Below are 12919 nucleotides of genomic sequence, written 5' to 3' on the forward strand. Positions count from 1 at the left end.
AACCACAGAAAAATTGCCACTATTGTATCTATAAAAAAAAAAAGTGATACTTTAACCAATAGAAGGGGGGGGGGGGGGGGGAGGAAAATACCGTATATTTGCTCGATTATAAGACGACCCCCCAAAATCTGAATATTAACTTAGGAAAAAAGAAAAAGCCTGAATATAAAAGACGACCCTAAAAGGAAAAAAGTTTTACCGGTAAATGTTAATTCATGTAAACTATTTTTTTAAATAAAAGCTATGATTGAGAAAAATATTTTTTTTGTTTTTATTTCCTTGTATTTTCCAACCTGTCCCCCAGTTACGCACATCTGCCCCCAGGCTTGCCACACCAATATGGCACTGTGGCCCATGATATGCCTTTTAACCCTCTATATGCCACTGTGCCCCATGGTATGCCTTTTGACCCCCTATGTGCCACTCTGCCTCCAGAAATGCCTTATACCCCTATATCCCATTCTGGCATTTAGGGGGTTAAAATGCATATTATGGGGCAGAGTGGCATATAGGGAGGTATAAGGCATTTCAGGAGGCAGAGTGCTCTATTAAATGCCCCCTTAACGCCACTCTGCCTCCTGAAATGCCTTATACCTCCCTATATGCCACTCTGCCCCATAATATGCCTTTTAACCCCCTAAGTGCCAGAGTGGCATATAGGGGTATAAGGCATTCCAGAAATGCCCTATGCCCCCATTTAACACGCACACACACACACACACACACACTTACCGGTGCTTCCAATTTCCTGCTGCAGCTGGAAGGAGGTGTGGCTAGCAGCGGGGGGTTGTCTGCGTCCGTCGCGCATACCTTCCCCGGTTGCATCGGTGCGGGGAACTCTGATCTCTGACAGTCGGGGAAGGTATGCGCGACGGACGCAGACAACCCCCGCTGCTAGCCACACCTCCTTCCAGCTGCAGCGGACGTTGTCTACGCGGATCGCGTAGACGTCAACCCGCTGCCCCGGCAATACAGCAGGAAGCACCGGTAAGTGTGTGTGTGGGGGGGCACCCTGCAGCGGTGCGGGGGATCTGGATCTTAGTCTCATAATCAGACCTCTATTTGAGGTCTGATTAGAAGACGAGGGGTATTTTTCAGAGCATTTGCTCTGAAAAAAACCTCGTCTTATAATCGAGCAAATACGGTACCTTATGTGTAACAGAAACATGTAACCATATCTATAAATGACTGGCACATTGCATAGCTAAAACATTTAGTTGAATTACAAAAGTGTAATGTAACAAATACAATGTAATAAACAACCTTGATTTGGTACAGAATGTAAAAGGAGAGGGATCACTCACCTGATGTTTGAGGTTCTTTTCCTTTTGTTTTTGAGAGCGGCGTAAATCTGGCAATACCTCAAACTGGTGTACCCCAGTGAACCGTACAATAGCTTTTGTAGGCACACAGATCCTCTCGGTAATTTCCCCCAAAGTCTCCACATAGTACTGTCGAGGAGGCTTCCTACTAAAATCTTGAGGGGGAAAAAGATCCAGATAATACGGTGTCAGTCACTTGTTACATAGTATTCTAACAAAAAGTACAGAACAAAAAAACGATGGGGACAATAACATACCTATGTTATATATTACACTATATGACTATGTAGGCACCTCAATAATTATTGAGTTTAGGGGTTTCAGCCGCAAGCATTGATAACAGGTGTATAAAATCCAGGCACATAGGCAGCCATCTCCATAGACAAACAGTAGATTGGGTCGTACTAAAGAGCTCAGTGACTTTAAAGTGTCATAGAAGGCCACCTTTGCCAGTCAGTTTTCTGCGCAGCTAGATCTGCCACGACACAGCGGGGCCACCGAGTGCTGAGGTGCGTAAAAGTTGCCCATCCTTGGTTGCATCGCTCACTATATAGTTCCAAACTGCCTCCCAAACCAACACAGCACAAGCACAAGGTGTCGGGAGCTTCATGAAATGGGTTTCCATTGCTGAATAGTTGCGCACATGCTGAAGTTTACTATGGGTAATGCCAAACGCTTGCTGAGGTGGAGTAAAGCACACCGCCGCTGGAGTGATGATCATGCTTCACTATATTAACCCGGGTTTGACAGAATCCAGGAAAACTCTGCCTATGGCAACGCACACTGCGACTGTAAAGTTTGGTGGAAAAGGCTGGTTTTTTTTTTAGCGATTGGTATAGGCCTTTTAGGGTAATGTTAATGCTACGGCATTTGTGATAGCACTTTGAGGAAGGCCCTTTCCTGTGCCCCAGCGCACAAAGCAAGGTCCATAAAGACATGGTTGGGTGAGTTTGGTGTGGAGAAACTGGACTGTCTCTCGCACAGAGCCCTGACCTCAACCCCATCAAACACCTTTGGGATGAACTGGAACGGGGGTTGTGAGCCAGACCTCCTCATCAAACATCAGTGCCTGACCTCACAAATAGTCCTTTGGCTTAATGGCCACAAATTCCCACAGACAAATCCCCAAATCCTGTGGAAAGCCTTCCCAGAAAACTGGGCCTGTTACAGTGCAAATGATGGGGGGGGTCCATTTTAATTGCCATGGTTTAGGAATGGGATATGCAACAAGCTCATATAGGTGTGACGGTCATATAGTGTGGATATACAGGTATACATGCAAAACTATATGCTATTGATTATATGGGAGGGAGATATAAGCAATTCTGACGAAATTCTCAGTGCACCCTGTGGTCTTTATAATACAGAAAAGGCATTAACCACTGCCCCTAATCAACTTGGGATATTGCTATCAGACTGTTCAACTGTCTAAATATTTAAGTATTATGCATTTAATCGTTTATTTATATAACATCAACACTATATACAGTGCTTCTTACAATATATATGTTCAAGGGTTTTGGCAAAACTAGAATTGCTAGGCTTAGACAAATCAATACATTAGGGAGAGAGGGCTCTGCTCTCAAACCAACACTCTAGAGGAAACGGAGTGAAGAGAAACATAATGAATGGAGAAAGACATTCCCCAGCAACGACACACAATATTTACAATACATATTACAAAACTATACATTTGGTTATTAAAAGAAGTAGAACGCATTGGTAGAAGTACAGGTTATTCCTGGACCCTTTGTAGGATTGAATTTCCATGATAAAGTGTCAATTACCTCTTCTTTGCGAATGCTCATCGTGATCAGGATTGGCAGAGATCCGGCACGGCCACCAAGGGCGCCGGTTAAATTTGGCCCAGACGACATCTCCTTCTTCATACCTCACAGGAGTCAGCCTTTTCCTCCTTGGTTTCTGCAGTGGAAGAAGAGAAATGAATAGTATATACAGGGCACCACCTTTAGTCAGTCTTCCTCTAGAGGGCAGTACCGAGCAGGTTAAATAAGGACACAGCACAGCAACACGCGAAGATTTAAGCCGGCAAAAACGTCCTCAGCGGCGTCAGCGCACCTAGAAATGTTCACTACACGGGTTTGAATGCGGATCAGCCCGTCCGCTACATCAATTTGCTTATTCGATGCAGCAACCGGGAGGAAGACTGCCTTTTCCCTACACCTAAGTGCGCCTCGGACCGAAGAGCGCTGCACTACCAAGCAACTTGCTGCTCCTGCGGTCGGTTAAAACGAAGGTTTAAACTCCCCAGTTTGATTGGGGTGATGTCAACTAAAACCTGGGAACACAAACTCAAAATCATTTGTGACACATTAATATATATTCCTAAAATAGCAACATAATCCAGTTAGAGTGGACAGACAGAAGCCATAAGACGCATGGATTCATTACAGCGATATTGATGAGACCCAAGCAGTAAATAACAGGGGTCTTGTCGGCAACCCCACTAAAAATGCGTTTATTATAGTTATCCTGCTGCAAAAGTTTGAAATTGGAACAAAACCATTGGTTGCTATGGCGATAGGATCACTTTTAAAACTAAGCACCAGATTCTCTTTATTTCTAACCCCCACGGCGTACACATACACATCCCCTCTTTGCTCAGAGTTTGAGGAAAGGCTTTACAGAAGCTGTATTCATGTACCGCATTGCATATTGAGGTCAAACACATGGATTATTTAAGAGTATAATAGGGATCATGAGCACAACATTATTCATACCTACTAACAGATTGGCATTGCCATGAACACGGGCATACACATTATCTAAGCTGCTGATAAAACCTGCACACAGATCCAGGGTCTGCTGTGCATCTCTATACTATTATTTATTGGCTTGTATAGCGCTATCATATTCCACTGTGTTGTACGGTGGGTAGACGGGACATACCAAGTAGTATACAACGGGTGAGGAGGGCCCTGCTCAAAAGAGTTTACAATCTAGAGGGATTTAGTGTGTATTACACAAGATCAGGCACACTAGTATAAGTAGGAGAGATACTAGAGGGGTAACCAACGGAATATGGGAGGCAGAACACCAATGTTCACGGTTTGAAGGGCCAAAGGCAGGGGGAGAGATGGATAAGCTGGGAGAGGGCATTCCAGACAACAGGGGTAGCCCTTGAAAAATTGATGGCCTTCCTAAATGTACTTGTATTACAGTCTTCTTTAAAACAAATAGTGCACAGTATCAAAAAACATGCTAGCACTGTAAAGAGTATACAATTACATGTATACACTGATCTAGCTGGACAGCATGTGGTTTACAGAGGTATAAACTACAAACATGGCAGCTATATAAGGTTATGCAGGGCTGCCATCAGGAATCCGGCACCCTATGCGTTCTTGTGGGGCACGGTGGAGCGAATGCCGTGCATTTAATGACCTTGCCACATGGCGCCCACTACACCACACCTCCGCATCCAAGGTGGATTCACAATGGCAAAAGATAGGCATTGGCATGGGAGAGAGGGAGTACTGTATGCGAGTGTGTATATATGTATAGTGCTAGAGTAAAAATGTGTGTGCGTACTGCAGTGCCAGAAGCAGTGTGCATGGGTGTATATGTATAGTGGCAGAGTCAGTATGTCTACTGTACTGTAGTGCCAGATTCAGTATGTGTGTGTCCATAGTGCTAGAATGTGTAATTATATACATGTATAATGTTAGGCAGTGTCTGCATGTGTATAAGAGTGTGCTCTACCGTGTATGGTGTTTACGTTACGATATGGCATTAGTATGAACGTGTATGTTAGCATGCGTTCGTGTGTATAGAAAATAGAAACATGATTGAGGACGGGAAAAAAACCCTGGCTTCTAACTTTTTGGCTGACTCCGGGATATAAACCCTGATTAATAGATATTTAACAAAAGGGAGAAAAAAAACAAAAATAAAACACCACACACCATATGCTGCTAAATGCTCTATACTCTGGTCTGCTTAAACCCAATTATCATCCAAAAGGTATTTTTCAATCTAATTCTCTGCTGTAAGAGCTAAATATTGCTGTAGAAAAATAATTTCTGGTATGGTTGAAGGTCAAATCCCTCACCTGAAAGGATTCTTCAATGATTTAAAAATTTTCCCTCATTCACAATTTTTCTACACAATATTTGTGTCAAAAAAGCAGACACTAAGATTGTTGCCATTGATACTGGAGAGAAAAAAAAACCATCTTACAGGATAAATAAAAGAGACAGACAGAGGTTATTAGGTTTGTTTGCATGTTTTTCCTTAATTTTCAAACAGGTACTAGTGAGGCAAACACTTGTTTACCTAATTGATGCCCTTTATTCAGTTAACCAAGGGATGCTTCTCTCAAACACTTATCGTTCACTTTGCCTCAAGGATGCAGCAGGCATAGGGAGCAAACATTCACAAACTATCCTCATTTAGGAGGCCTTCTGAATTGAACACATGTTCAAGTGTGAAGGAGCAAGGCTGAGTGTTATCTTTTATTTATATAGCGCCAACAATTTACGCAGCGCTTAATACAATACATATATTCAAGGGGTATGACTAACATATATCACATTAAAAAATAAAGTCAAACTACAGAAAATGAACACATCAAACAACAAGGGTATATCAGGACACAAATGGGGAGATGTTATGACAGGTAAAGAACAGCACCGTGTCATCAGAACATAGTATTCTCATCCATACCAAAAGGGCAGCTGAGAGCCAGGAAGGCAACGAAAGATACTGTGAAATTCTTAGTAAAAATGGCTACGCCATGTTGTCCAGCTTGGATTCTCTCACACTAATATAAATTATATATATATATATTATATATATATCCAACAGTATATTGATTTCTTAAAACCTAGATAATACTGTTAAAATAACATTACGAGCATTCATACATTCAAGAACAATCACAAACAAGAAGCATAGCTAAGTAAGAAAAATAAGGAAACGTGGCTTCACGTATGGGGGGTCAGCGCAGGCTAGTACCACCCGTGACGACCAAAGGCCAGCTTGGATAAGGGACGCTGAAGCCCAGTAAACAATGGTTTTACCGCTGGCTATTCAAGCACGTGGGAAACTTGATTTAAGTTTCCCGTTTCCTCTCCTTCAAGTAGTAACTACCTACTTAGGACATATTTTACATTTCTTTTAATAAGGATGCCCTTGAGAAACTGAGGTAAGTCATCACATGCTTTAAGAACTCATTCTAGATGAGTTTCAGTCATATTCCCAGCACTATTTTCACAATGCTACAATTAGTTGAAATGGCTAAATTCTACAGACTATGTAGACCATCACCCTTAAGACATCAACTGGAAAACAGCTAGGGAATAAAGGGCCCCTGGCTTGGCTGCGGGGAAACGTTGAGGTGGGCGCACTGCACTTGAGCGCCCAGCAACGGAAGGCATATAGCAGGGTCATGTAATATGGTAGAGAGGCATTGGTGCCCCAGTGACAGGTCTCAGCAAGGTAAGAGGGAGAGAGGTGTGTGTATAGATTATACACACACATACAGTCAGTGTGTGCACATTCCCTTAGTAAACAGAAGGAATAGGGAGATATGACAAAAACCTTAATATTTTGATTGGAACGGAAGAATGAAAAATGGCCAGTACAGTCCAAACCCAATCTGTGAACCAACGCTCTAAGGACATCATACACAAAGCACGGTCCACAGAAGCTGCACACCAGCAAGTGTACATAGTACATGTGAAAGTCACATGTAGAAGGCTACGGCATAGAACCCAGGAATAACACATATTACAACATGAGCTAGAGCCGAGATGTCGCTTATCACACAGCTCCCATAGCACACCGAGAAAATGTTCACTTGTGTCTTACACAACATAGTTGTTTGCCTCCTTTTTAAATCATAACTACAGATATCACCCAAATGGCCCTGATCAAAAGTTTACATACCCTTAAATGTTTAGCTTTGTGACAGACACACACAAGTTAAAATGGTAATTAAAGGTTAATTTCAATTGCAATTAGTGTCTGCGTATAAATAGTCAATGAGTTTGTTAGCTCTCATGTGGATGCACTGGGCAGGCAAGATACTGAGCCTTGGGGAGCAGAAAAGAACTGTCAAAAGACCTATGTAACAAGGTAATGGAACTTTATAAAGATGGAAAGGGATATAGAGAGATACCCAAAGCCTTGAAAATGCCAGTCGGTGCTGTTCAATCACTTACTAAGAAGTGGAAAATTCAGGGATCTATTGATACCAAGCCTAGGTCCGGCTTACCTCAGGAGAAACACAGGCAGCTCTGGAAAAAGATGGTGTGGTTGTTCCAAGGAGCACAATACAATACGAGGAACAAAAATGGGCTGCATGATCGAGTTGCCACAAAAAAGCCCGGTTACAATATGCGCGACAACAACTTTACACACCTCACAGCCTCTGCCACACTGTAATTTGGAGTGATGAGACCAAAAAAAAAGCTTTATGGTCACAGCCATAAGTACTATGTTTGGAAAGGGGTCAACGAGTGCTATAGCGAAAAGAATACCATCCCCACTGTGAAGCATGGTGGTGGCTCACTGATGTTGGGGTGGGGGGGGTGGACTCTAAAGGCTCAGGGAATCTTTGATTGAAAAAAATAAATTGATGAACGCAGCGTGTTACCAGAAAATACTGTCAATTTGCATTCTTCCGCACAAAAGCTGCACATGGGACGCTCTTGGACTTTCCAGCATGACAATGACCCAAAGCACAAGGCCAAGTCGACCTTCCAGTGGTTACAGCAGAAAAAAAGTGAAGGTTCTGGTGCGTTCATCACAGTCTCCTGACCTTAATATCACCGAGCCACTCTGGGGAGGTCTCAAACGTGCGGTTCATGCAAGACGACCAAAGGCTTTGCATGATCAGGAGGCATTTTGCCAGGACGAATGGGCAGCTATACCACCTGCAAGAATTTGGGACCCTCAGACAACTATTACAAAAGATTACGCAATGTCATTGATGCTAAATGAGGCAATACACAGTATTAAGAACTAAGGGGATGCAGACTTTTGAACAGGGGTCATTTAATTTCTTTCTTGCCATGTTTTGTTTTATGATTGTGCCATTCTGTTATAACCTACAGGTGAATACGAATCCCATGTTTTGCCTGCTCACTCATGTTTTCTTTAAAAATGGTACATATATCACCAATTCTCCAAGGGTATGCAAACTCTTGATCACAACTGTATATCAACATACAATTTAAACCTTATTCATTGTGAGATCTATTTGCCTAGAATATAATTTATCAAAATTTGTTGTGTAAAAGCAGCGTCACTCCTGATCCAACTGGGCTATTTTATCTGTGTCCTCCAAAATTCTAATAAAAATATGTGAATATCTGCATTGTTAGTGTTAATTCAGTAGCTACAATATACATGGATTTCATTAATAATAGACTATGTCAAAGGGGGCATATTATACCTAAATGGCCCACATTTCCTCTGTGTAAAGCACAGTCTGGAGTATTAAACAGACTTTACATACTGGCACGAGAGAATAACAGTCCATTTTTGATTACTTGTGATCCATATTTATAAGACAGCACTACATACTGACAGCATAGAAACTCCACTTGTTACACTATGTTGCCGCAGGTGTAAAGGTTCTCATCAAACTCTATTCATGGACATAGAAGGCCAAGAGTTAGAATGTCATTTCAAAAGAAACCAATAGACTGCGTGATTGGCTGATGGGGGGAAAAAAGAAAAAAAAAATTGCAATCATGTGACCAGTTCAACACTCCATTGCCTACAAAAATAAACACTCCCACTTTTACCTTCCTCAGATCTTGAACTCGTCACACATTGGAGAAAAAAACCCAAAACAAAATTATCTATACGAATCCACTGATGTAACTAAAGAGGCTCATGAGCATGCAGAGCACTGAACAGTTTTGACGGAATTACTATTAACCGTAAGTTATGTCATGAAGGTTATTTTCAAACACCCAAAAATATGCTTACAGGATTTAATTCGGATGCATCAGGAGACCGTTCATTATTTGCTTCCATATCGTCATGATCCGCTTCCATATCGTCATCAACAGACAATGATTTGTCCTCCGCGTGCATCACCGCAAGTGGATCTTGACCACTTACTCTATCTACCTGCAGAAGAGCATCATGATGCCGATCTTCATCCAAAAAGCCTTTAGACATACTACTGCGAGATCCATTTGGTATTTCAGAATCCTGAATCATTGCTAAAAACGATGTCTTTGCTGCCAGATTTCTGTTTTCAGTGTTCTCGCTATTATCATCCCAATTTAGTGTAACCAAATCATCTAATTCTGACCCAAAGTCAGGAGATGTATTCATTTTCGATCTTGCTTCTCCTAAATTCTTGTTTTCTGATACAGAGGATTGCTGCCCATAAACTGGTAACTCTATTCCAAAACTAGGTCCATCTAGATCATAATTTAGCGGTTCCATACTATAGTTTGGCTCTTCCATATGACAAAATGGATCAAAGGGATGCATCCCGTTCTTAACATTTTTGGGTAACTTTCCAGGAAGTTCTGGAGGATAGTCATATGCAGGGTCCTGACCAGCGGGGTGGATTTCCGGATCACTTGGATTAAAATAATAATGCTTGTCGTTTGCGTCTGATCGGCTTCCCTCGGTGTCTTGGGATCCATTAATACCATCCATATTGATCATGGAGGCCAGGTCCTGGAGTCTACGAAGCGGAATGTAGTGGGAGGAGGAATCCTGCCCATAACCCGACATGCAGCTCTGCAGGGGTGAGGCTAACGGCAAGCTGCACCCATTCGGAGGCTCCACGGGTTGCTTAAGATGGACATTTGGATTTAATGAATTGAAGAATCCCGGGGCACTGCTCAGCCTGTCTAAATCACAGGCGTCATCCATCCTTCGGCGGCATCAACCTAGGAAACAAAACCAAAAAATGAATAAGGAAATAAAATGAAAATCCTGAAAGTGCGTGCCTAGATTTAACCGCATTCCTATAGCCAGATCACCCGGTGAGGCCGGGATCGTGTTCTTCGTGCGAACCCTGTTCCCTTGGCAAAATGGAAGCCACCTACAGCAGGCAGAGGCCTACACTATAGAGGCAAATGCCGGTGTAGACACACACTGGAGCTCCATTCCTCCTCGGCAGCTGAGCAAAGTGTAGGAAGGAGGGGGATGGAGATATTAGTAGGAGCCTGAATACAAAAAAAATGGCCCAGGATTCCCCCCCCCCAGCAGCAGCAGCAGCTGATTTACTAACACTCCGGAGATCTTCTTACTGTAGAATATGAACGTTGCAGGCCCCCTCCAGCACCACAGAGGTTAACCCGATTTGCAGGCTTTGTCCCTCACTGCGCTCCCCCGTACAGGAAGCGAATTAAATGTGTAAATAGACACATGCATGTACTGGCAGTGATCGGGGATGTAAATCGGTGTGCTGCATGGCAAATGTTGATACAAAAAAACAAAAACTAAACCAAGCAACCCGTATCCCTTTGCATATTTCAGTTTGAACGTGTGGGTCAGCGGCGGAGAGCCGAGCAAGAGAACACTGCGATCAATTGCAAGAAAGCAACTAAAGCCAACCCGGCTGTGCAACATTCTCATTTAAATAAATAAATACAAAGCCTAAGCACGGCTCCCCTACCCATCCCGAGTAGTGATCCCCGGTGCAGTGCGGTATAGTAATGAGAGGTGAGATCCACATGCAGGGGGGGGGGGGGAGCGGAGGCTCTATGCCCCGGCCTTACCGTGCGCCTGCCCCTCATCACACAGCGCTAGGCCTGGAGCCCGCGGCGGTCTGCACTACCTCCCCCAGCCGCACAGCACGCAACGGGGAGTGCAGCCTTCCACTGCTAGAGGAGGCGTGCGGAGCCTGCGTGGGGGAGGGGAGCCCGCAGGAGGCGGGGGCTGCTGCTGGTAGTTAGGGGGGGCTAGGTGAAGGTTGCCCCTGCTATGGGGTATACACTGGCAGGGCTGTGTGTGAAGGGTAGTGACACACTGAGTGTAACGTGATGGGCAGGCTGCTAGGGGAGGGGGCAGTTCTGCAAGGAAGAGGTAGGGGGCTGCGAATTGAGTGACGTGAAAGGTGGTGTTACTGTGTCAGCAGCAGACAGCTGCTGCTTAGAGCCAGTGTAGGAACATGGCAGCCCGTATTGGTACCTCTATGGGCACATATCGGCTGCTAGTTAGTGCCTGTGTGGGAAACTGGCAGCCGTGGGTTTGTGGCAGGGTGGGTGGTTAGTATGAGAATAGGAATAGGGCACCCGCTGGGTTGTGGCAGGGTGGGTGGTTAGTATGAGAATAGGAATAGGGCACCCGCTGGATTGTGGCAGGGTGGGTGGTTAGTATGAGTGTAGGAATAGGGCAGCTGGTGGCCAGTGTCAGGTGTAGGGATACGGCCGCTCCTGGCCGTCTCTCTCGCTATGCTGCCCGTGTTACTCGTTGCCCCTGGCAGGTGCACGGGCTTTGGCCGAGTGCCAGCAACCTGGTAAAATCTGGTTAAAAGCTTCCCCTGCGTGCCCTACGGTGGCCGCTGCATGCTACATACCACAATATCCTGCAAGCCGGGGGGCAGGGAGTCAGGCGCTTAGCGGAGAATAAATATGGCATGTGGAGACACAAAGACAGGCGCTGTGCACACTATCAGCACACCTCTCGTTAACAAGGCTGCTCTGGAGGGGCATTATTTTGGGGAGTGGCTTAGAGCTCTCTGGCCATGTCCGAGTACACCCCCCAAGCCAGGGCCTGTTACATACAAGTGGATGCCATTTGCATGCGCAGCGCTGCACACAACCATAAGCAGAACATGAGCACGACTATTATAACCAGGTTTGGTTATACTTCAGTACATGACTACAGTGCTAAGCACACTGCTGTCACATACACCTAGCGCAGGTCTACATACGGCCTCAGCCCCCTCCCCCCACGGCTGACATCGGCCCTGTCACAGGCACACGCAGCCCTGCCCTCACTTCCTCCATCTTAGATCACCCAGAATCCCCCCCTCCCTCACGGCAAACCAGCTTACCCCTGTGTCGAGGTCACATTCCCCCCCAGATACCCGTATGTTTAGGTTCGGACTATTTACCGTGCGCAGGAAGCCCCCTCCCTTATAACACCTGTAAGTGAAGCAGAGGCCGAGCCAGACCATAGACAATGTCAAAATGGCGGCCCGGGCGCGGCCTGTGCGTCCTCCACGTCTCCTCTGCAGTAGACAGAGGGGCCTTTATCACCTCTCTGCATCCTCTCGGTGTACTGTAGCCTACAGTGACAGAGCCTAGTTTGTTCAGCAAGTATACCCGTTCTGAGACATGGAGCCTGCCAGACATGAGGGCCACGATAGTAAGGCGGGGGCCGGGAGCGGCTACTTGAAATAGAACACGAGTGGGTGCTGAGGCAGAAGGGTCATGAGGGGCGATAATGGAATCTATTGGCATCTCAGAACGAATGCACATGAAGCCAATGCCTGTGCTGACTTCCACTGTGTGAGTCAGGAAAAAGCCCACAGTTTAGTGTGTTTTTTTCTTTCCGTATGCGTTCAGCCACCTAGAGGAAGCTCGGAGAGTCTGTCAGTAGCTAGGCCTACTACTGATTCAGCAAAACCGCCTTACTGCAAACAGTTATTA

The 12919-nt window shown here is 44.9% G+C and overlaps 1 protein-coding gene across 1 annotated transcript in view; it reads right to left on the reverse strand.

Annotated features, from left to right (window-relative positions):
• The window catches only part of LOC149299430 (histone-lysine N-methyltransferase, H3 lysine-36 specific-like), a 29936-nt gene extending 19746 nt beyond the window's left edge, over positions 1 to 10190 (reverse strand). Inside the window, exons 1-3 of the mRNA XM_089485992.1 lie at positions 9285 to 10190; positions 3110 to 3245; positions 1305 to 1477 (exon numbers count right to left, since the gene is read on the reverse strand). Coding sequence (XP_089342118.1) covers positions 1305 to 1477; positions 3110 to 3245; positions 9285 to 10190 — 1215 coding nt within the window. The remainder of the gene's footprint in view (positions 1 to 1304; positions 1478 to 3109; positions 3246 to 9284) is intronic.
• Between the last annotated feature and the right edge of the window lie 2729 nt (positions 10191 to 12919).

This window comes from Sceloporus occidentalis, unplaced genomic scaffold (assembly GCF_023333645.1).
Source record: "Sceloporus occidentalis isolate IW3139 unplaced genomic scaffold, rSceOcc1.0.p SCAF_28, whole genome shotgun sequence".
Classification (NCBI taxonomy): Eukaryota; Metazoa; Chordata; class Lepidosauria; order Squamata; family Phrynosomatidae; genus Sceloporus; species Sceloporus occidentalis.